The sequence below is a fragment of the Mercenaria mercenaria genome, chromosome 1, assembly GCF_021730395.1.
Source record: "Mercenaria mercenaria strain notata chromosome 1, MADL_Memer_1, whole genome shotgun sequence".
Taxonomy (NCBI): Eukaryota; Metazoa; Mollusca; class Bivalvia; order Venerida; family Veneridae; genus Mercenaria; species Mercenaria mercenaria.
In genome coordinates, this window is record NC_069361.1 from 34,722,617 (window position 1) to 34,745,344 (window position 22,728).

Here is a 22,728-nt window from a genome sequence, read left to right on the forward strand (position 1 = left end):
CAACAGTTTTTTCTACGATAAATCACATTTACGAACTTATTTCGATTCTAACACGACATATTTGAAACAACATTGATAGAAAAAATGGTAACTACTTTTTACGACATGAACTACACTTCATGCTACGCACCTCGATGTGGCTGTTGAAATTTCCTCCATGTATTCTCCCCATTGCTTAAGAATTGCAGCAAATATTGTGTAACATGGCCATTAAACTTTTCATAAATTACCTTCCAGTCCCAAAAACCACGGCGAATCTCACAGATTGTTCACGTACGCAACAGATTAGTTGTTAAAGGCATTTTGGAGCCAAACTTTATTGTTGTTGTTGTACGCTTTACGCTAGTATTTAAACGTCACGTTACTTTCATTCATAAAAAGAATTGCAAGCGGAGGTTTGGCGGTATACGGAACAATCCTTTGCACGCGCATGGGTTATCACAAAATAACTACTGTTGATTGGTTTTCTTCTATGTATATGATCGTGTTAGATTACACAATAACTCCCGGTCTATTTAACATGCAGAACTATCCATATATAATGTAAATTATCTCTCTACAGTCTATCTACGAGTACTGAGTGGTTTATCTCAAAAGTTCAGAAAATGAGAGCACCAGTAATATATATTAAAGTGATTGATTGTTTTCTAATAAACTTTATTGCCCAATGTCAAAGTAAATTTCCATAATAAGTATAACGTGCAATAAGAACAAAGTTTGGTGCTTTTATGATAACTTATACGGTTGCAATCTTGGTACAACCAGGTAATAGATCTACTTGTATTCAAAGGTAAATTAGATGTTATCTGTATTCAACAAGATAAAAGCTAAAAGTTCTAAATAAACAATAAAAAATAAACTTATGCACAATTTCTGTTTTAAGGAATTAAAGCCATAGCAAGATACACGCTAAATAGTTCACAAAATACGCCCGTCAAGTATATCTGACATTTGACCTCTCAGTGTGACCTTGACCTTAGACCTAGGGACATGGTTCTTGTGCATGACACTCCGTTTCATGATGGTGAACAATTATGCCAAGTTACATTAAATTCCCTTCATGTATGAAGAAGAAATGCTCCGGACAAAGTTGGCGTTCTTGTACCTGACCTTTGACCTCTAAGTGTGACCTTGACCTTAGACCTAGGGACCTGCTTCTTGTGCATGATACTACGTCTTATGATGGTAAACATTTGGCCGAGATACATCTAAAACCCTCAATGCATGAAGATGAAATGCTCCGGAAAAGTCATTCTTGTATATACCCTTTTGCCTCTAAGTGTGACCTTCACTTTGATCTAGGGAAGGGACCTGGTTCTTGCGCACGACACTCAGTCTCATGATGGTGAACAATTGTGCTAAGATACATTAAAATCACACCATGCATGAAGGAAAAGACAAAGTTTGCATTCGTGTATATAACCTTTGACCTTTAAGTGTGACCTTGACCTTAGATATAGGGACCTGTTTTTGTGCATGACACCCAAAATTATGATGTTGAACATTTGTGACAAGTTACTTTAAAATCCCTTTATACATGAAAAAGAAATGCTCAGGATAAAGTTTGTGGCAGTTGCCCTCCCGCTAAGTGCGTTCCCATAATACGTCCCTTCTTCAGACGCGCGTATAAAAAGTAGACCTATGCACAATTTTCATTTTTTAGAATTCAAAACATTAGGTGTAATTTTCAAGTAATCATTAACGCATAGTACTATTTAGACATTCAAATAGATAAGGATAAAGACAACTACATAAGAAATACAGCTGCTAAAATGATTTTTACTCATATAAATGTAACATAAATTCTTTTGTTTTACTCAGATCTATTAAATTAAATTGTATGTTTGTTTATTTTCAATAAAACTATAAATTAATTATAAAACATTACAACAAATGAACATGCATAAATATTTATTTTACGTGTGAAACATATATATAAAATCAGATCTAGACATGTTATCTTTAAAGAAACTCGTATTTAAAGGTTTCAGAACATAATAATTCATAAGGCACATTTGGATATTAACGACTGTCACACATAACTATTTTTAATCATCCCCTGGCCTGACGTTTTAGCGAAAGCGAAACGGTTAACTTTGAAAAATCTGGTCATTATGTCCGTTTGACTAGAAAGTGTGCAAGATAAGTCTGTCAACACAAAGGATCAATGTTATCTACGAGTTGTTTCCCTTTATATATATATATATATCATATATATATATAGGTTGCTCCAAATATTATTCCAATTAATGGAGTGATTAACACTTTTTCTGTATTGAAATTATCTCAATTAATATGTTGTGAAAATGTTTTCAAAATTTCTTGTGTACAAACTTTATTATGCGAATTGGCTTGCCCTTTTCTCAAGTCACAAGATACATTTTTCATAAAAATAACGGCTTTTTTCACACAGCTTATGTTCAAAAGACCCGAATATTTACGTATTCAATCGATATACGCATTTAAGCCACTCCTCTATCAAGTTTATTTTAATATCTGATGTACTGAATTTGTTTGAAATTTTAACATCTGATAATCTACACTAAGTCTATTTTGTGTTCACTGTATGCATGATACATGTTGTATTTTCACCGGAGGTACTTCTAAAATTTGATTTAACCACACAGATGAGCTGAATAACATGCGCATCAAGCAATGGCTGATACAAAAGACTAACGAATGCGGTTATTTTATGTGTTGCTTTAAATCGTTAAATACTAATAAGCATATGAACAATCTAAACGTTTGTACACATTTAAAAAATAAAGAAAACAACTCTCGAAACAAAACCCTCTAATACGTTATTCATGTTCCATATTACAACTGGAAGAATATTACAAAAAATATGATAGATACAGCAGTAGTTACTATGCATGGGCTACTCGATCCATTCCCGCTTGTCTCTAAGTCTGAAAAAACAAAGCATAAATCGATAAAATAGTTTTATTAAGTCTCAATGACAGCATAAGTTTAAAAAAGAGAGATTGGCTTATATCAGTAGTAGCGTTAAGTCAAAGCAAATAAAAGAGAAGATTTACTATACAGACATTTCATGTAATCCTAAATGATTTATATACAGGATATTACATTAGCTCTTTTCATACTGAATTTAGTTTAGAAACGAGTTGAATAAAGTTGATAAAATGTGAGGCTCTGTCGAGCATTTTATCAATTATATTCAACGAGTTTAATAAATTCAATGTGGAAAGTCACAAATGTAATATTGTTTTTATCACATGTTAGTTTTTCCTTTTGAAACATCAAATATTCTACATTCTTTTACTATATAAACAAATCAATTTCACTAACGTCTCCTATACTAAAAACGACGTCAACGTCAAAGCTTTATTACACTAGTGTATTATCATTTTTATTTAATGGCTTTATTACACACCTGCGACGTCAAACATGTGATAAAATGTAATTCTAAAACAAACGGAGATGATACTGCAGCAATTACATTACAAATGTCAAGTATTTTGAGTTATCTAGATAAAATAGCATATATTGAAAAATCATTACTCACGATACTAAAACTTCGGGTTAAATGCCCTTCACCTTATTTAGATGATTTGCTTACTTTCGTTTATCACTTAAACTTGCGGTTTAACATAGAACAATCATTGCCAAACATGGCATATTTTTGTGTCAAAATAAGAACTAACTCATACACTTTACATTAATGTATAATAAATGAGATACAAATAGGAAACAGAAAAAATGTGCCACATACCTTCTGCCAGATCATTGACTGTTCTTGCCAAAGAATCCGCTGTTTTTGCGAGAAATCGTAAATTGTCGTCTGTTAACATCACTTCTATGTTATCACAGTGATTATGATAACAATGTATCATATCCCCGCGGAATTCAGCTGAAATGCAATTTGTTGTTTGCATTATTTCTTCTAATTTGTGTTTGTTTCACTCTAAATCTATATGTATTGCATATAAATCATAAATAAGCGGTAAGTTTGTAGAATAAGTCACTAAAACTTAAATTTATTCCTCCTGGTAAATATTGCGTTTAAGATACATTTCCTTAATGGGAATAGCCGGGAACGGTTATGACATTGTAACAATTAACAGGGTCACAATGGTTTTAGACTAGTTCACTTTCAGCCTCATATTTAGTGTACACATACCTTTGCCTAGCAGACCTTTTACTTGAGAAGTGTTAGTAGTCTAAACGTTGTGACAGATAACACAGCACTGTACAAAACAAGTGAATGAAGTATTGCCATGCAATACAAAGTCCCCTACTGGAAGGCACCTAATTTTTTCTACTGCAGTATAACATAATGAACTGATATGTGTCAATGATGTATAAACAATACTGTACTACATATACAATATGTTATAACATTATAACAACACACTTGGATTAAAATGTGCATATATAAAAACCCACAGTTGTTTTCATATTGAATTTTTTGGGCTGATTATAAAAATGTTATCATGTAAGTTATTTATAGTAACAACAAAGGGAAATTAATCTTTAAAAAAAAAAAAAAAAAAAAAAAAAAAAAAATAATATAAGTCCACAAGAAACTCTTTACCAGGTAGAGATAGGTCAAAATACACCAAAAAAATTGGATGTAACATGCATGCTGTACCACAGAAAAGTGGTCTCGATTTTTCTCTACCGCCAGTAATAAAAAAAGTTACAATAAAATCTATTTATAGTAAAACAAAGGGACGTAATTCTAAAAACAAGGGTGCCCCATGGTGGTGAACATTTGGTCCAAGTTACATCAAAATCCTCCATGCATGAAGAAGAAATGTTCCGTACAAAGTCATTCTTGAATTGACCCTTTGACCCCTAATATGACCTTGACCTTAGAGCTAGGGACCTGGTTCTTGCGCATGACATGTTGTCTCATCAGGGGAATATTTGTGCCAACTCATATCTAAATCCTGCTTTGCATGACAAAGTTATAGACCGGACAGGAAAAAAATCCTCTTGACCTTTGATCTCAAAGTGTGAGCTTGACCTTTAAGCTAGGGTACTGGGTTTGCGCACGACATGTCGTCTCATCATGGGAAACATTTGTGCCAAGTAATATTAAAATCCCTTCATGGATGGCAGAGTTATGGACGGGACAGGAAAAAAAACTCTGTTGACCCTTTGACCCCAATTGTGACCTTGACCTTTGAGCTAGGGGTCCGGGATTTGCGCATGACCGTCGTCTCATCATGGGGAACACTTGTGCTAAGTGATATTAAAATCCCTTAATAATGTCAGAGTTATGGACCGGACACGAAATAGACCCTGTTCATGCTATGTTAACATTTGATGCTAAGTGTGACTTGACCTTTGAGCTAGGGGTCTGAAAATTGTGCATGACAAATCATCTTTATTATGAGGTACATTTGTGCAAGTAATATTAAAATCCCTTCATAGATGGGGGAGTTGGACCGGACAGGAAAAAAGCCTTGTTGACCTTTGACCTCCAATTGTGACCCTTTCCTTTTATGCTAGAGGTCCAGGTTTTGCGCATGACACGTCGTCTCCTCATGGGGAACATTTGTGCCAAGTAATATTAAAATCTCTTCATGGATGGGAGAGTTATGGACCGGACAGGAAAAAAGCCTGTTGACCTTTGACCTCAATTGTGACCTTGACCTTTGAGCTAGGGGTCCGGGATTTGCGCATGACCAATCATCTCATCATGGGGAACATTTGTGCCAAGTAATACTAAAATCCCTTCAAGGATGGGAGAGTTGTGGGCCGGACAGGAAAAAAAGCCCTGTTGACCTTTGCCTCCCATTGTGACCTTGACCTTTGAGCTAGGGGTCCGGCTTTTGCGCATGACACGTCCTCTCATCATGGGGAACATTTGTGCCAAGTAATATTAAAATCCCTTCATGGATGACAGAGTTATGGACCGGACACGAAATTGCGGACGGACGGAATGACGGAATGACGGAATGACAGAATGACGGAATGACGGAAAGACGGAATGACGGAATGACGGAAAAGAGCATTCCTATAGTCCCCAAAACTGGTTTTCAACCAGTAGGGGACTAATAATGATATAAAAAATGTACAATGACGCCACGCCACTGACAGACGGTAATATTGCTAATCGGAAAATTTTTATTTGTTCAAAACAATTTCTGCAAATATGCATTACTAACAGTAATTTAAGGTAGAATTTGAAAAAAGGGGATTCCTCTGACAACTTAATGAAGACTGCACAGCTCCAGTATACCTACTTTATACCCTCTATCATTGAAGATAATGCCTAAAAAGCACAACTTCTAAGACAACATTTTTTGTCATCGAATCATGGAATTGGAAAGCTTTATTTATGATGCCCGTATTATAATTTATCTTTCCAACAGACGTTTTTAGCAATACACGTATGTTAGAACGAAACATCACCTGAATCAGTAATAAATATCGCAGGAATATTGTCTCTCCAAAAATTAGTGTGATCACTTCTCAGGAAATGTCCAAACAGTTGGCGGTTTATTCCAGATGGCAATCCCTCTTCAACTGGAAGCGCAACCAATTCAATTTCGAATTCCTGCCGTCCCTGTGCCTCCCACGACTGTTTGAAATTTTCAGCAAGTGCGGAATCTGGAGTTTTACGGTATATTAAGGTCAAGAAATCTCCCTCGAAGCCATCTGATGCTATGCTTTGCATTGTACCGGGAAAATATTGCTGAAACTGAATTGTACACATAAAATATATATTTTAAAGAACCATCACGACCTAGTGACCTACTCTTTTACCACTTAAACTTCATGAAAATCATTCTTAAAATACAGGTAATATACAGTTATAATACGAGTTTAATTTAGACCATTCCTTAATAAATGTGTTTTGACAACTTCATCTGTAAACTTATTCAGTCAATATCGTTTCAGCATAGTTTCAAAAACATAGATGAATAACTATCTTACACTGTAGAATGAATCAAAATGTGATTGAAATTACACTAAATACACTGATTTCTGTACATATTGCTACAGTTGTTCAATAAAATATTAAGATATTGCACACTTTGTATTGGCCTAATATATGTCACTGTTAATATACACCTGGCACTACTGCTCTTCGGTAATATTCTGAAGCAGGTTTAAGGTGATTTTTTTTTAATAATATCTATACACAGTCCGGGCTTCGTTAAATGAATACTCTGGTGAGGCCACATTAGTTTAAAGACTACCGCTAGTGTCATATTTGATTTAACTATTGCAGAGCATTTATCCTCTCAATAAAGAACATCTGCAGAACACGTCTCAACATCTAAAGTGTTCTTTTTTTAAAAAAAAATTACTTAGTTAGTCAAAGAGAAGGAACAAAGAATGCAACGTTACCGCGGCAACAGCCTCTTGTGGTACAAGTTGCGAGTTATCAGAGTTGTTATACTCCATCATTGTATCTAAAACAATGCATCCCTGTGTTGTATTTAACAGAGCATAGGGCGCCCCATAATGTTTATTCGACCACGCTGGTAACCAGTCTTCAATGAAATTGTAGCTGCCCGTTAATCCTGTAATGAAACATACGTAATATTAAGTAACTGTTTTGTATTTGTATGAAGTACAGCCGAACTAACATTTATGATAATCTGTACATACTCATATCTTTTCCTTTAACAAAAGTAAATAGTTCGGAAGATAGGTACCAAATACTGTATAGTAGGTAACTTTCGACATTTGTCATCTGATATTCAAAATCCATATTTGCGTAGAAACTTAACTGATTTAATTTAAAGAGTTAATGGAGTCAGTGGCGCAGTGGTTAGCAGGTTGGACTACAACGCCAGCGGTGCGGGTTCGATTTCCGATCGCGGCTGATATCCCGACTAGTATTCAGTGCTGGGTGATTTACTTAAAGTGGTACTGTTTCCAGCAGTATCGGCCTAGACTGGATGCTGGGGATGTAAATATGACACATGCCGTAGGCTCGGCTGGAAATAAGTTATTCCATCCATTCCAGGTGGGGACTTTCGTCGACTACCCACGTTAAACAAGAAACTTTACGTTACTTTACTTTAATGTAGTTATTCGCGATAAACTTACTCTGCAATTACTTATTAACTATACAATACTGGAAACAATATTAGATAAGTTGTCCATAAACATATGCCATACGAAACAGGGTAACTTGAGAAAATCAGGACCAATAGGAAAACGACCGGAATAATGGGGGAAAACTAGGCGAATACGGAGTGGGTGCTCTTTAGGAGTCAATACAGAGTTAAATAATAAATTTATCATTTATCAAATAAATTCATATTAACAGCAGGATCCATGCTGTTCGCTAACGGTTTCTCTAGTTACAATAGGCTTTAAGAGCGAACAGCATGGATCCTGACCAGACTGGGCGGATGCACAGGCTGGTCTGGATCCATGCTGGTCGCAAAGCCATTATGTTGGTTTTTCTTATGGTGCGGCTCAATGTTATACAGTCAGCAGTATTACTGTTGATAAAAGGTCAGAAGATTTTAAGAACTGAACAATTTTTATTAAGTAGGAACAGACAATGAAAATTATGCGTGAAGTTTATGAATTGACAAGATTAATTTAACACAGTGAAGCAAATTGTCGAATACTGGGGCCCAGAATTATGATGCCCCAACTTCCTTTATCCCTTAACGCGTACATAAATAACAAGAGATAGAAATTAAAGTCCTTTAAAATTCAACATGAAAGTCTACCTAGTTTATGAAATGTTGGGGGCCTGAGTTACAGACATTGTGTTATATAATGTGGGTGATGATGTTGGACGATTATTGGAAGTTTGAATCAAACCCATTAACAGGCATAGAGTGAAAGTTATAACCTGAATTTCTAATTAAAGGAGGGATACTTCATGATATATTGTTTTAGACATTATGGCTTATTGTACTATGGTAGGAGTGATGATGTGAAACGACAGTTTAATGTTTGAAACAAATCAATTTAATAATAGCAGAATGGAATGCATTAACATTTTAACCTGAAATTCTAGTTAGGAAGGGGCATTATTCAAATACAATGGTCCCAGAGCCACATTGTGTTATTATTCGTTGGGTTAGTGCAAATAGGAACTATAACCTTATTAGATGATCAGCACTTGGTACTTTTTTGTATTAACTGCGGGTGATGATGTGGATGATGATGAGGAATCTCTATATTCAGTTTGAAGCAAATTCAAGTTATAACAGAGATCAATAGAAGGTGCATCAAAATTTTAACCAAGCACTGGGGCGGTCGTAGACGGCCATGCAAGTAGGATGTGCATGGTCAAGCTACAATGGTGATTTTGCATACCATATTCTTCTAAATCTGGAGAGATAAATATCACTGTATGTTCCCTTTTTGATTTCTGCTGATGCAATTGTCTAGCAACTTCAAGAAGTGCTGCTACGCCAGCTCCGTTATCATCTACCCCTGTAAATGTTAACAGAATTACTAGTATTGCAGTTAGCTCATGAAATAATTTGTTTATGGAGATCTACATATTACACCAGTCGCTTATGAAAAACAAAACGAAAATTTCAACTTCGGCGTTAAAAAGAGTGACAAAAAGTAAGATTAATTAAACTCCCAGTAGCACTCCCATACATTCGTCTGCAGTTGAAAAGAACACACTTACTATCACTTGCATCTAACATTGTCTTCTTTAACGGATACAAAAGGTAGAACAAAGACCTTAATCATCAGACATGGTGCATGTAAACGAAAACACATTTCTTAAATTCCTTTCAACATGATGAATCTAAAGTAATTCTAAATTTCTTCATAATCGGATCAAAACGAAAATACATTCTCAACGTACTATTTACACAGTGTGTGAAACAAAATACATTTAACTAATTCGTTCCAAATGAGCGATGTAAGCCATCCACCGCTGGCAAAGGCTAGCATTAGTCTGATGGGCACTGCCTGTTTCTATCCTGTGTACGCCGATTTGTGTCGGTCTTGCGAGAGATGCTCAGCGGCAAGTCAATTTGTTTGCAATATAAGTCCTGATAACCATTTGATATCTGTTGATAATGGTAGAAACATACCGCGCTGAAATTTCGGTTACACAAGTCAAATAGAAAGTAAATTCAAATTTGATCATTTTAACTGCAGCTCACTTCACCGGCAAGCGTCGAAACGTTCGTTCATTCAAAACATCTTGGGAAAAATATTTCCATTCTACTTATTTGACCGGTGTATCGCGGGTCAAGTGAAACGAAATGGCACTTCTATCAACAATGTCAAATAAAGTAGAGCTTTTAAAATCATATTTACCGGCTATATGTGAAACAAAATATGTTGTTGTTTTGTTTTTTTAAAATATGTCCGACAACATGATTTTACAAAATGAAGTAGTAGAGTGACAACTCACTTGTACAACAATATACAAACAAACAACTAAAATAGAACGTGCAACTAGACAAACTGTTTGAACGGCCGTGATCAAGGTAGCGGAGGAGGAGGTGGATGTTAACTGATTTATGACATGCATGACATGACATCATAATATTTGCCTAAAATGAACTTGGTTCATTCGAGTTCTTTACTAATTAAATCGCAAGACGGTGTAGATCTCTAAAATTTTGTACCTTTTGTAGTCGACACAGTGTCATAATGCGCAAGAAGTCCAAGTACTTTGTCACTTTCCTTTCCAAAATTAGCGCCTTTTAGAACACCTATTACGTTGGTGAATATTGTATCCTGAAGGAAAATAAAAGCGCAGTAAAATACAGATAATGTTTTTTTTTAATCAAACTGTCACGGAAAACATATGCGTCGCCCGGCGATCGAACTCACGACCCCGCGATCCGTAGATCTGTGATTTTCCTACTGGGATACGCTGGGCGAGCTCAAAATAGCAAGTCGTAGAAGGGGTATCCGAAACACCCTCAGTGCACTTAGTCTTTATAGCATGAGTGTCCGGCACACTCTCAGTGTACTAAATCATTTCAGCAGGGCTGTCCTGAGGGAGACTTTCGGTCTCAAGCACAGATTCCGACATTGTGGAGGGGTTTGGGCTGAGAAATCCAAATTATGGTAGCAGCGGAGACCTGTCGCTGTGATGAACAAGGCCTAGTTACTGCATTTTTAGTATTTGCTCTGCTTTGAATATGTACGGTGGTATGTTTAGGACATATGTTATATTTTTTTAAGATTAAATTTTCTCGTGCGCACGACATCTTATCTTGAGCGATCAACATCTTATCTCGTGCGCACGACATCTTATCTCGAGCGATCAACATATTATCTCGTGCGCACAACATCTTATCTTGAGCGATCAACATCTTATCTCGAGCGATCAACATATTATCTCGAGCGATCAACATCTTATCTCGAGCGATCAAAATCTAATCTTGAGCGATCAACATATTATCTTGGGCGATCAACATCTTATCTTGAGCGATCAACATCTTATCTCGTGTGCACGACATCTTATCTCGAGCGATCAACATATCATCTTGAACAATCAACATATTATCTTGAGCGATCAATATCTTATCTTGAGCGATCAACACATTATCTTGAGCGATCAACATCTTATTTTGAGCGATCAACATATTATCTTGAGCGATCAACATATTATCTCGAGCGATCAACATATTATCTTGAGCGACCAACATCTTATCTCGAGCGATCAACATTTTATTTCGTGCGCACGACATCTTATCTTGAGCGATCAACATTTTATCTCGAGCGATCAACATATTATCTTGAGCGATCAACATATTATCTTGAGCGATCAACATCTTATCTCGAGCGATCAACATATTATCTTGAGCGATCAACATATTATCTTGAGCGATCAACATCTTATCTCAAGCGATCAACATATTATCTTGAGCGATCAACATATTATCTTGAGCGATCAACATCTTATCTTGAGCGATCAAAATATTATCTTGAGCGATCAACATCTATCCTTGAGCGATCAACATATTATCTCGAGCGAACAACATCTTATCTTGAGCGATCAACATATTATCTTGAGCGATCAACATCTTATATCGACCGATCAACATATTATCTTGAGCGATCAACATCTTATCTTGAGCGATCAACATCTTATCTTGAGCGATCAACATCTTATATCGAGCGATCAACATAATATCTTGAGCGATCAACATATTATCTTGAGCGATCAACATCTTATCTCGAGCGATCAACATCTTATTTCGTGCGCACGACATCTTATCTTGAGCGCTCAACATCTTATCTCGAGCGATCAACATATTATCTTGAGCGATCAACATCTTATCTCGAGCGATCAACATATTATCTTGAGCGATCAACATATTATCTTGAGCGATCAACATCTTATCTCAAGCGATCAACATATTATCTTGAGCGATCAACATCTTATCTTGTGCGATCAACATCTCATCTCGAGCGCACGAAATCATATTTATATATATTAAGGCCCTTTTTGTGTGCATTTAGGTCATCAGTAAAACATACGGACAAGTTGTTAATTAGGGTCCCTCCTATTCCGCTGTTATTTAAACTTCCCACAAGTACATGTACATGTTTATCACATCAATTGGGAAAGCAATGCATATAATTGGTCATCCTATCTTCAAAATCAAATGAACATTACCAATGATGCATACTGCATGTTAGAACAGCAACAAATTTCAGTTCGACTGATAAATTCGCGCAGAAAAGTTGCATTTATGAATTAAGGGAAAACAAGGAAAATCGTTTAATATATGGGCGAAGTATGGAAGCCCTGGAGGGACAATTGATTTCCGTACTTCCCACTTCTGACTTCTAACTTTTGCACTTCTCACTTCCAACTTCTTGACTTCCTACTTCCTACTTCTAACTTCCGCACTTCTGACTTCTAACTTCCACACTTCTGACTTCCAACTTCCTGACTTTCGACTTCTGATTTCAAACTTCCATACTTCTTACTTCCGAATTCTTGACTTCTTACTTCGTTCTTCTAACTTCCGCACTTCTGACTTCCTTCTAACTTCCGCACTTCTAACTTCCAGACTTTCGACTTCTGATTTCCAACTTCCACACTTCTAACTTCCGACTTTTTGACTTCTTACTTCCCTCTTCTAACCCGCATTTCTGACTTCTAACTTCCGCACTTCTGACTTCTAACTTCCTGCCTTTCGACTTCTGATTTCCAACTTCCACACTTCTTACTTCCGACTTCTTGACTTCTTACTTCCCTCTTCTAACTATCGCACTTCTGACTTCTAACTTCCACACTTCTGACTTCTAACTTCCTGACTTCCAACTTCCGCACTTCTGACTGCCAACTTTCCTTTTTTGGAAGTCGGAAGTAAGAAGTGTGGAAGTTGGAAGTCGGAAGTATGAAGTCAGGAAGCTGGAAGTCAGAAGTGCTGAAGTTAGAAGTCAAACGTGCGAAAGTTAGAAGAAAGAAGTAAGAAGTCAAAAGTCAGAATTAAGAAGTGTGGAAGTTGGAAATTAGAAGTCGAAAGTCGGGAAGTTGGAAGTCAGAAGTGCTGAAGTGTGGAAGGTAGAAGTAGGAAGTAGGAAGTCAAGAAGTTGGAAAGTTAGAAGTCAGAAGTGGGAAGTACGGAAATCAATTGTCCCTCCAGGGCTTCCATAGCGAAGCCTACATACTATTTTTTTTTTTGGTCAAGGACTTAAATTTATTTCTTTGCATCATCACTGATTTTTTTTGCTGCCTTTTTTATCAGTTTCCGTATTTAAATATCTAACCCTGCAAACATGTGAAATATAATCTAAATAAAAACAAAAACGGTGGCAGCTGTATGTTTTTACTAATGATCTGAATTCACACAAAGGTCCTTAACAGATATTGATAAGATGACCGAGAAAAGATGTTGATCACTCGAGATAATATGTTGATCGCTCAAGATAATATGTTGATCGCTCGAAATAAGATGTTGATCGCTCAAGATAATATGTTGATCGCTCAAGATAATATGTTGATCGCTTGAGAAAAGATGTTGATCGCTCAAGATAAGATGTCGTGCGCACGAAACAAGATGTTGATCGCTCAAAATAATATGTTGATCGCTCAAGATAAGATGTCGTGCACACGAGATAAGATGTTGATCGCTCAAGATAAGATGCTGATCGCTCGAGATAATATGTTGATCGCTCGAGATAATATGTTGATCGCTCGAGATAAGATGTTGATCGCTCAAGATAAGATGTCGTGCGCACGAAATAAGATGTTGATCGCTCAAGATAATATGTTGATCGCTCAAGATATGATGTCGTGCGCACGAGATAAGATGTTGATCGCTCAAGATAAGATGTTGATCGCTCAAGATAATATGTTGATCGCTCGAGATAATATGTTGATCGCTCGAGATAGGATGTTGATCGCTCAAGATAAGATGTCGTGCGCACGAAATAAGATGTTGATCGCTCAAGATAATATGTTGATCGCTCGAGATAAGATGTTGATCGCTCAAGATAAGATGTCGTGCGCACGAGATAAGATGATGATCGCTCAAGATAAGATGTCGTGCGCACGAAATAACATGTTGATCGCTCAAGATAAGATGTTGATCGCTCAAGATAATATGTTGATCGCTCGAGATAAGATGTTGATCGCTCAAGATAAGATGTGTGCTCACGAGATTAGATGTTGATCGCTCAAGAAAATTTAATCCTGAAAAGATAATTGCATGTCCTAAACATACCACCGTAAATATGCGTTTTTACATTGTAATATATTTCAAGTTTCGGGACGAAATGTTTGTGGTCGTCATGGTTGATGCAACCACGAATTAACAAATTTTTAGTTTGGTCAATATTGTAAGTCAATATGTTCTTCGACCTTCTCAGACTACGGTCTATGGTAATATTTTGTACAAAATCCGAAGACAAAAGTATTTTCAGTAAATGAATATTTTGACAAAATGAACAATTAATTTTTAAACGATTTAAACATCTCACTGACTGTCATATATTCTGTCGTTCGATTCAAAGCATTGCGTAATCAAATTGTTGGTAAATCGAGTACAGAAATGACCATTGAAAAGATTTTTGTTTGTTTATTTTTAGCGATCGCATGGTTGAAACAGGAAAGGAAATATATTATCATAAGTTATAGACTCGACCTATGATAACTGGAGGTTTTCTATGAACGCTATATTAAGGACGCTATAAATATCTGTGCAACCGGAAACAATGAAGTGACATTTGTTTCGTTGGTGAAGAGTCTGAAGAAGCTGATTATCAGCCTCAGTTATACGGAGAAAATATACATCACTATATTGCTCTAATGTAACTGAGATTATCCCCTGTATGATACCAGGGGTTTTCTGAAATAAATCTTACACCACCATAAAAAAATAACGTTCTAGTGTCTGGTGGCTGATTTCTGCAAGTTGGCAACTTTCAAACACACAAAAACGACAAACTAGCGCAACAATCGTTCTAATGTGGTGGTGTATTTGCGCTCTTCAAAAGCACGGACACGAAAAAACAAATGGCAGGAATAAACTACCATACGATCATATTTCCTTTTATTATTCCGAAGATACTGGTTAATCCGAGTGTTTTTCTTCAGGTTATTTTATCCTTTTTGTATGCTCAGATAGTTAAGAATAACACATTTCAAACCTTTTAGCAAGAAGTCATGAAAATATAACACAAAAAGTTAACAACGTAAACTTACTCCAAAATATGTTGAATCGTTGAAATAGTGATACTCGGTGTCGAGGCCAAATTTTTTAAATTCATTGAAGATGAATTCTTTTGACCTGGCCTTGTAATCCCTAAACTGAGGCTCATGATGCCGTGTGTCTGCGAAGTAATTCCTGATTGTGTTATTCAAATAATTGATGTCTGCACACGTCACTATTGTACCTGAAATGAATATAATATTAGGCACACCTCAAAATAGTGTCCAAACGATACGATTTTACATTTCGCTATCTTAAGGATCTATTTTGTACATGATACTTCTGTACAAAACTACACGGCTATGGTTGGAAACAGTACAAATTTAAGTCGACCTCCCTGCACTGAACACTAGTCGGGATGTCAGTCGCAACCGAAAATCGAACCAGGATTGCTGGTTGCTAACCACTGCGCCACTGACTGTTCCTATGCTCGCTATACCCACATTTATTGTACACACAACAAAGACAGGTAACATTAGGACATTTTTAAACGTTCCTTATAACCGTTAGTTCGTCATAACCGTGTTTGTTATAAGTGAAGTTTACTTATAATTATGTCCTGCCCTGTTATGTTATGTTCACATTTACGTTTAATACTTAATATTACTACATTTAAAGTAGTCCAAAGAAATAAATAATATATTATATTCATGAGGAGTAATTTAACATATCTAAGTTCGTTTTGTTATAACCTATTTCAATGAAAATTCTCTTTTCGCCTGTCTTTGATAATTATTATATATATCAACTCAAAAGTAAGTAAGTGCATTGACCCATTGCTATCATTAAAAAACAATGTAAAGACATTCCTAGTTACAATGTATTCATTTCTACTGATTAAAAAAGGTGGGATCACCATCCCCACGTGCACATTAATCCATGTCCACCTTTGTATATTATGTATATATATTCACGTATGATTACAAAATCTATGTTTTGTAATCCGTGTTTACCAATAAAAGATCAGTTCTGTTACTAATATAGTGTTACATAAATGAAATATTGTTAGATAGAGAACAATTTTTGATATAATGTCTAAAAGCACACACATATCAATATTGATATTACGATATTTGGCAAAAGCATGCAGATATTTGTTTAGAAAACAATGAATGCACTGTCAAATCCACCATCCATCTCGACTACCTTCGAACATGCTGTCTTTAAAAGGTGTTGAAACAGAAGGCTCAACTTTTTCCATACAAACCCGGAAACGTTATAGAAATGATATCCGAAATCGTTAAATGGGGTTTTCCTAAAATAAACCTTTGACATTTATATTCTATCTTAATTGTACGACTTTCATCATTGTATTCTTACGAACCAATGTCTGCAACGGAGAGCAGTGTATGCACATTCGCCTAAGCCAGCCATGTTGGTAAACCCCCCCCCCCCCCCCCCCCTTTCTCTCTTTTACACAAAACAATGCATCCACATCCTCAATAAAAGATGTTTCAACACCGCATATATAGGAGACCTGAACATGACTGACATTTCAACGGGTTCGAAATCCTCATATACTACACTATTAAGTGGCTATCAACGTTGATAACCTACGTCTCAATTACTTGTTTCATTTTCTTCCTGTAATATCCACAGAAAGACCTTCTAACAGAAGATATTTTGCAACCTTTTTTCTAAATAATCTCTTAAAGGGAGGTAATTCATATGAAATACAGAAGACGGTCGTAACAGGATGTTTTATTAACTCGGAGGAAATTTGTTACTTAGTTTAGTGTTTATGTTTTCACTAACAATTTTTATGACAAAGCCTATGCTTAGACGGAAGATGTCTCAAGGGTATTTAACTGAGTATGTTTGTTTGAACTTTCAAATGAATCCCAGGATCTGTGTAATAGTACAAATTTTTAAGTAAGTCAGTTTTTTAACACATTTCGAGATGCTGGACGAAAATCTTTATTCAAAACAGACCTTTGGGAAACAGCAGATAGTCGTGTTTACCTCGGACATAGGTTACGTACGAATTTATCATGTCTCAATCCTGTTGTAAACAAGATATGTAGCACAGGTCTGGTAGTTATTTTAGACCTCTTTAGCGGTCTATAAGTTATTTAAAGACTTTTCTAAAGAAAGGATTAGGTAGGTAATGTTAGTTATAGGAGTAACGAAATACCAACATAAAGTCAATACGGGTAAGCCGGATCTCTCCAAAATGCAGATGACTTTAATCATTTTACAGCCATTTGATGAAATACACTCTGACAATTTTTTTGTAACAAAAACTGTTGTTGGACTTTAAACAACATAGTATTTAACTATTTTTCAAGCGAAAAAATTAAGAATCTCGTATATTGACTAAAGATGATAATCTCTACGGACGTCTGGGCTGATCTTGGTCTGCACTTGTCGCAAATGCGAACGCACTTGTCGCAAGCAGGTTAAAGGGTAAAGGAACAAATTTACATTGAACAATGTTCTTGCAAATTGAATATTTTCCGGTCTAAGACAAGGACTAAGCTTCAGACTTCAAAATTTAATGTTGACGAATGCGCTCTGTTATTGAAATAAACTAAATATATATCATGTTTGGCTTATATTTCTTTTACGAGTTCTTTAAACTTTAAATTATTCACCTAGGCATATATTTTCCTCCATGCAGGCCTCTATTTTTGCAGCTGAAACATGATCTAATTCAAACAAAAAGCAACGCACTGAAGCATTTTATACCTCAAACAGTTCGGTTCATGTTTAAAATCAACCAGATCAAATTAACTTTACGCTCAGCACATTCATGCGGGCCTCTATTTTTACAGCTGAAACATGATCTAATTCAAACAAAAAGCAACGCACTAAAACATTTTATACCTCAAACAGTTCGGTTCATGTTTAAAATCAACCAGATCAAATTAACTTTACGCTCAGCACATTCGTACGAAGATTGTTCAAATATGAATGCATCTAAGCACATAAAAATGTATCCTTGATAGATTTCAATGAAAATTTTATTTGGTCCCCTCGAAGTATTCACCTCCAACAGATATGCAAAGTTTCAGTCTTCTAATTCAATCCTTGAAGGCATTTTCATAGTCTTTTCTAGGTATACTATGAAGACACTGGGATATTGCAGAACCGAGGAGTTTGCGCTGCACAAACTTTCGACCAGAAAGGTATTAATTTTTTTAGCCTTGGGAACAAAAAGAAGTCACACGGGGCAAGGTCAGGCGAATAAGGAGGGTGAGGGAGCACAACAACCTTTTCCTGCTTCAGAAAGTCTTGTTCAGTAGACGCCTTGTGCGATGACGCATTGTCATGTAGCAATCTGACATCGGCCAAACCAGTTGCAGGTCTTAAATTTTGGAAATATTTCTTCAGTTTTCGAAGAACTTTAGTCTTGTAAAACTTCGCATTTACGGATTTGCCTTTAGGTACAGCAACCTGAATGGCAGAACCCTGAGTTGTAAAGAATATGGCATACATGACCATCTTGACACTCATGGTCCGTTTTGCAATGCATGGTCTTTTGCCAGTCTTTGTTGCCCATATTTTGTTCTGAATCTTTCTTTTGAGCTCAAAAAAGTGAGCCCATGTCTCGTCACCAGTGACGACATTTGCGAAAGACCGTGCATTGTAATTTGGAAGCTGTTTAAGCAACAATTTTGCGCATTGCACGCGTGCCTTTTTCTGCTCATCTGTCAACAGATGGGGAATCCATCTAGCACAGATCTTTCTCATTTTCAAATTACGTTTCAGAATTGTATGAGCTGCTCCTAATGAGATGCCAACCATACTAGGTATTTGCCTAGCGGTGTATCTTGCATCAGTAGCAACTATTTCCCTTACTCTAGCAACCATCTTGGCAGACGTTGCTGTTTTCGGCCGAAGGCCATGTGGTGCATCTTCTGTTGAAACTAACCCACATTTGAATTTCTTCAACCAACGAATAACTGTCGAAAAAGACATTTCATTATGCCCATAAACAGAACATATTTCATCAAAAATGTTTTTACACCCTATGCAAAGAATACAACGATTCTTTATATAGTACCATATTTCAACGGCGTACGCTGACCTTCTTCCAACCATTTTTGTATTAGTATACACGAGAAGGCAATGTTTAGAGAGCGATAGACACAGCTAAAGTGAACGGATTTTAGTGGGTGTGGTATCAATGTAAAGCTAGCATGTTTATCTACCCAATAATCTTAATTTCCTTGTGATTTTCGCATTATTGAGCGAGATAACGTTCTAGATGCATTCTTACCTACCGGCTGCTTTGTTCCGATGAGGTCTATAAACACCTTATGGACCATTTAAGAGGCCCATAATAATTTCCAGACCTGTCCTACCTCTACTGTTTACACGAAAATGACGAAAAATCTCAAGTGCCTGAAGCGGGAATCGAACCAGAGTCGCTCGGATGAAGTCCAATGCTCTAACCACTAAGCTAAATTGTGGACACACTTACGCACTTGTCAGAGATTAAATATAAAGTTATGCTTAAACGACCGAAACAGTGAGTTTTAACATTAAATTCTAAACAGGTCATGATATTTGTCTGAAAGTTAATACAGGCAAACTCTCAGTCTGGGAGGAGAACGCTTTATGAAACAGGACATTTAATTTTACAAAGAAAAATAATGACAATGATATAATTGCAAAAAATACAAACAACACAAATTTCCTCCAGATTAATCATTAATCTGCTATTCACTGCTCGGGATTTGCCCGAAATATCGCTCTCTTTGAGCCAGGTAACCTCAAGGGCATGCATCATTAATGGATAATTATAATTTCTTGCATCTCCTCTGTGGCAGAGAGAAATCAGCATGATAGTAAGCATGGTTAGATAATAATCTGTAGATTGCTTACGATAAGGACAACACATTTCTTTTATATGAGTTTGCAATAAAAATATTTGTTTTATATAGATAAGTTAAAGTAGATAAACATTTTTCTTTCAAAAACAGTTTTATTTCCTATTTTAGTATGATAATAAAAATATTATTACAATGAGTAATAAATTGAAACAAAGTTTTATCATAGAAATGATTTATAATGCATAGATAAAGAAAAGACTTATTTTTAAGCATGAAATGCATGAAAAGTTAATATATGGTTACACATTTTTTAAATGAAAAATAATAAGAATTTCTGTTAAGAATTTCATTTCAATTGCTAAAAGTAAGATATTAATTTAATTGAGAAAGAGACCTGGGGTTTGCGAGTGACACTCATTTGCAGTAATCGTGGTAATGTTATTTAAACAAATACTGAAAATTGTCAGTGTTCCAAATACCAGTTATTACTCATTTTGACTTTTATAGAAATTTAAGAGCGGTTAACATTTTCCAGTAGTCCTTAATTTAATTAAATAATGAAAATCCTACATATCCCCAGACCCGCTTCCTTTAATTCAGTTATTAACGCTTAGAAATAATTCATTTTTGGACGGATTGTCGAAGACAATTCCTTCCAGTGGAACCACAATAATAATATGCCTGTAATTAAATATTTCAAATTAATACTGCTATTTCTTTTATTGTACTTTGTAGGCTTTTTCGGTTGAGTTACGTGTATATATTCAGCCGAGCAATAAAATCAGTGCAAATGCACTCTACGTTTTTGATTAATTAGACCGTTTTCTCACCATACCTATAATTAAAGACTACTCATACGCGTTTTCTGACATCTATATACTTTTTTCAAAGGAATAACAAATGAGAATTGAAAAATAACGCATAGTACATTTACATAGATAATTCTGCTTTATCATGTATATTATACTTTTCTCATTTACGTCTGATGATGCGGAATACTTGTACCGAAAATCGTAATAACTTTAGCCTTTTAAATAAAGTAAGAGTTCTGTACTTCATGGTTTCAACGTGGAATAAAGTTTGTTTTAACGCGAATTCGAAATTCCTCAGAAACAATATCATGTACCCCACCCACTTAATTTATATATTTCAAAATGACCCAGCCATAAATTCATTATAATCAGGGTTATTGGCACATTATAATAGCTTAGTGATTTCTCTGTGTAAAGTTACATATCACAGGTGAGTAAATTAAAGACTTATTAAATTTCATGCATATCAATAAATATTTACCAAAAATAAACTTGAAATTACGGGAATGTTACAGCTTTATATAGAAATCTTACTTTCTTTCATTTGTATTTATTGGTTTGAAATATGTTTTATATCAGCAAGTTCTTAAAATAAAGTTCATAATTACGTCTTAAATCAGATATGAACCTTGTTTATTATGATAATTAACGATCTCATAGATAACCAAAACGAACTTACCTTGCATAAACAAATAAAAAAAGAAGCACAAATTCCTTTTACTGTAATCCAATGTCATTCTTATGTTTTATAGACCTTAATGAGTTATTTTCGTCCAAATATTTTCTTAAAAGTACATAGAAATCACCGTATTTTAAATCTGCGTGGTTTCTGTATATGTACAAAACAACATGTAATAATACTATTACATACTATTACATCCTCTATGCTTAAAGTATTCGTCCAGAAATTAGAACGAATCTTTCACACAAGAAAGCTTAAACAGGCAGATTTCGCTAAATAACACTACGCTGTGATAAAATGCTGTTATATGGTGGCATATTTCTGCATACGATAATCATAAAATTTTCATGAAAATTTTATGAACTTTCGCGAAATAAACTTTCGTGAAAGTAGGAGAAAGTTTCCGTGAAATTATTATCTGGTTATCGAGACAATATGTCAAAATAGTGTCCTGAACAGCATAAAGATAACCCAATAGCCCCTTCTGCGGAATGAAGTGTGTTATATCCACCTCAATCCCCGACCACCACCCCCAAGACTGCCTTAAACTTATAGATATTTAATTATAACATTCAGATGGGTTACAAAATCAACGTATTTTTAACTCCCTTTATTATTTCTGTTCATTCCGTATCTGTTATCGTATGCAGTAGTTAGCACTATCATGAACTTTTTCCACTTAGAACAAGAGATTCTTTTCGTGAAAAGTTTGTAAATTTTCACGAAAACTGTACGAATTTTCGCGAAAACTATCTGCTTAAGTGAATGCAAAAATATGCCACCATAGTATTACTCAGGGTCATGTTTCACAAAAGTTTATAAGTTTATCTTAAGTTCTCTCCAAAGTATGCACT

General features: G+C 35.5%; 1 protein-coding gene across 1 annotated transcript; it reads right to left on the reverse strand.

The window, feature by feature from the left end:
• Positions 1 to 636: 636 nt before the first annotated feature.
• Positions 637 to 22,146, reverse strand: LOC123542293 (uncharacterized). Its single transcript, XM_045328077.2, has 8 exons — positions 21,872 to 22,146; positions 15,596 to 15,786; positions 10,551 to 10,662; positions 9,268 to 9,387; positions 7,327 to 7,502; positions 6,385 to 6,673; positions 3,734 to 3,871; positions 637 to 2,909 (listed from the first exon to the last, which is right to left on the reverse strand). The coding sequence occupies exons 1-8, from the start codon at positions 21,927 to 21,929 to the stop codon at positions 2,818 to 2,820; spliced, it is 1,176 nt and encodes a 391-aa protein (XP_045184012.2). The 5' UTR covers positions 21,930 to 22,146; the 3' UTR covers positions 637 to 2,817.
• Positions 22,147 to 22,728: the final 582 nt, after the last annotated feature.

Coding starts and splice junctions, on each gene's coding strand:
- LOC123542293 (XM_045328077.2), bottom strand. CDS start 21,929: ATGACATTGGATTACAGTAAAAGGAATTTGTGCTTCTTTTTTTATTTG. Junction 10,663..15,595: donor ACGATTCAACATATTTTGGA/GTAAGTTTACGT, acceptor ATTTTCCTTCAG/GATACAATATTCACCAACGT. Junction 9,388..10,550: donor CACTGTGTCGACTACAAAAG/GTACAAAATTTT, acceptor TAACATTTACAG/GGGTAGATGATAACGGAGCT.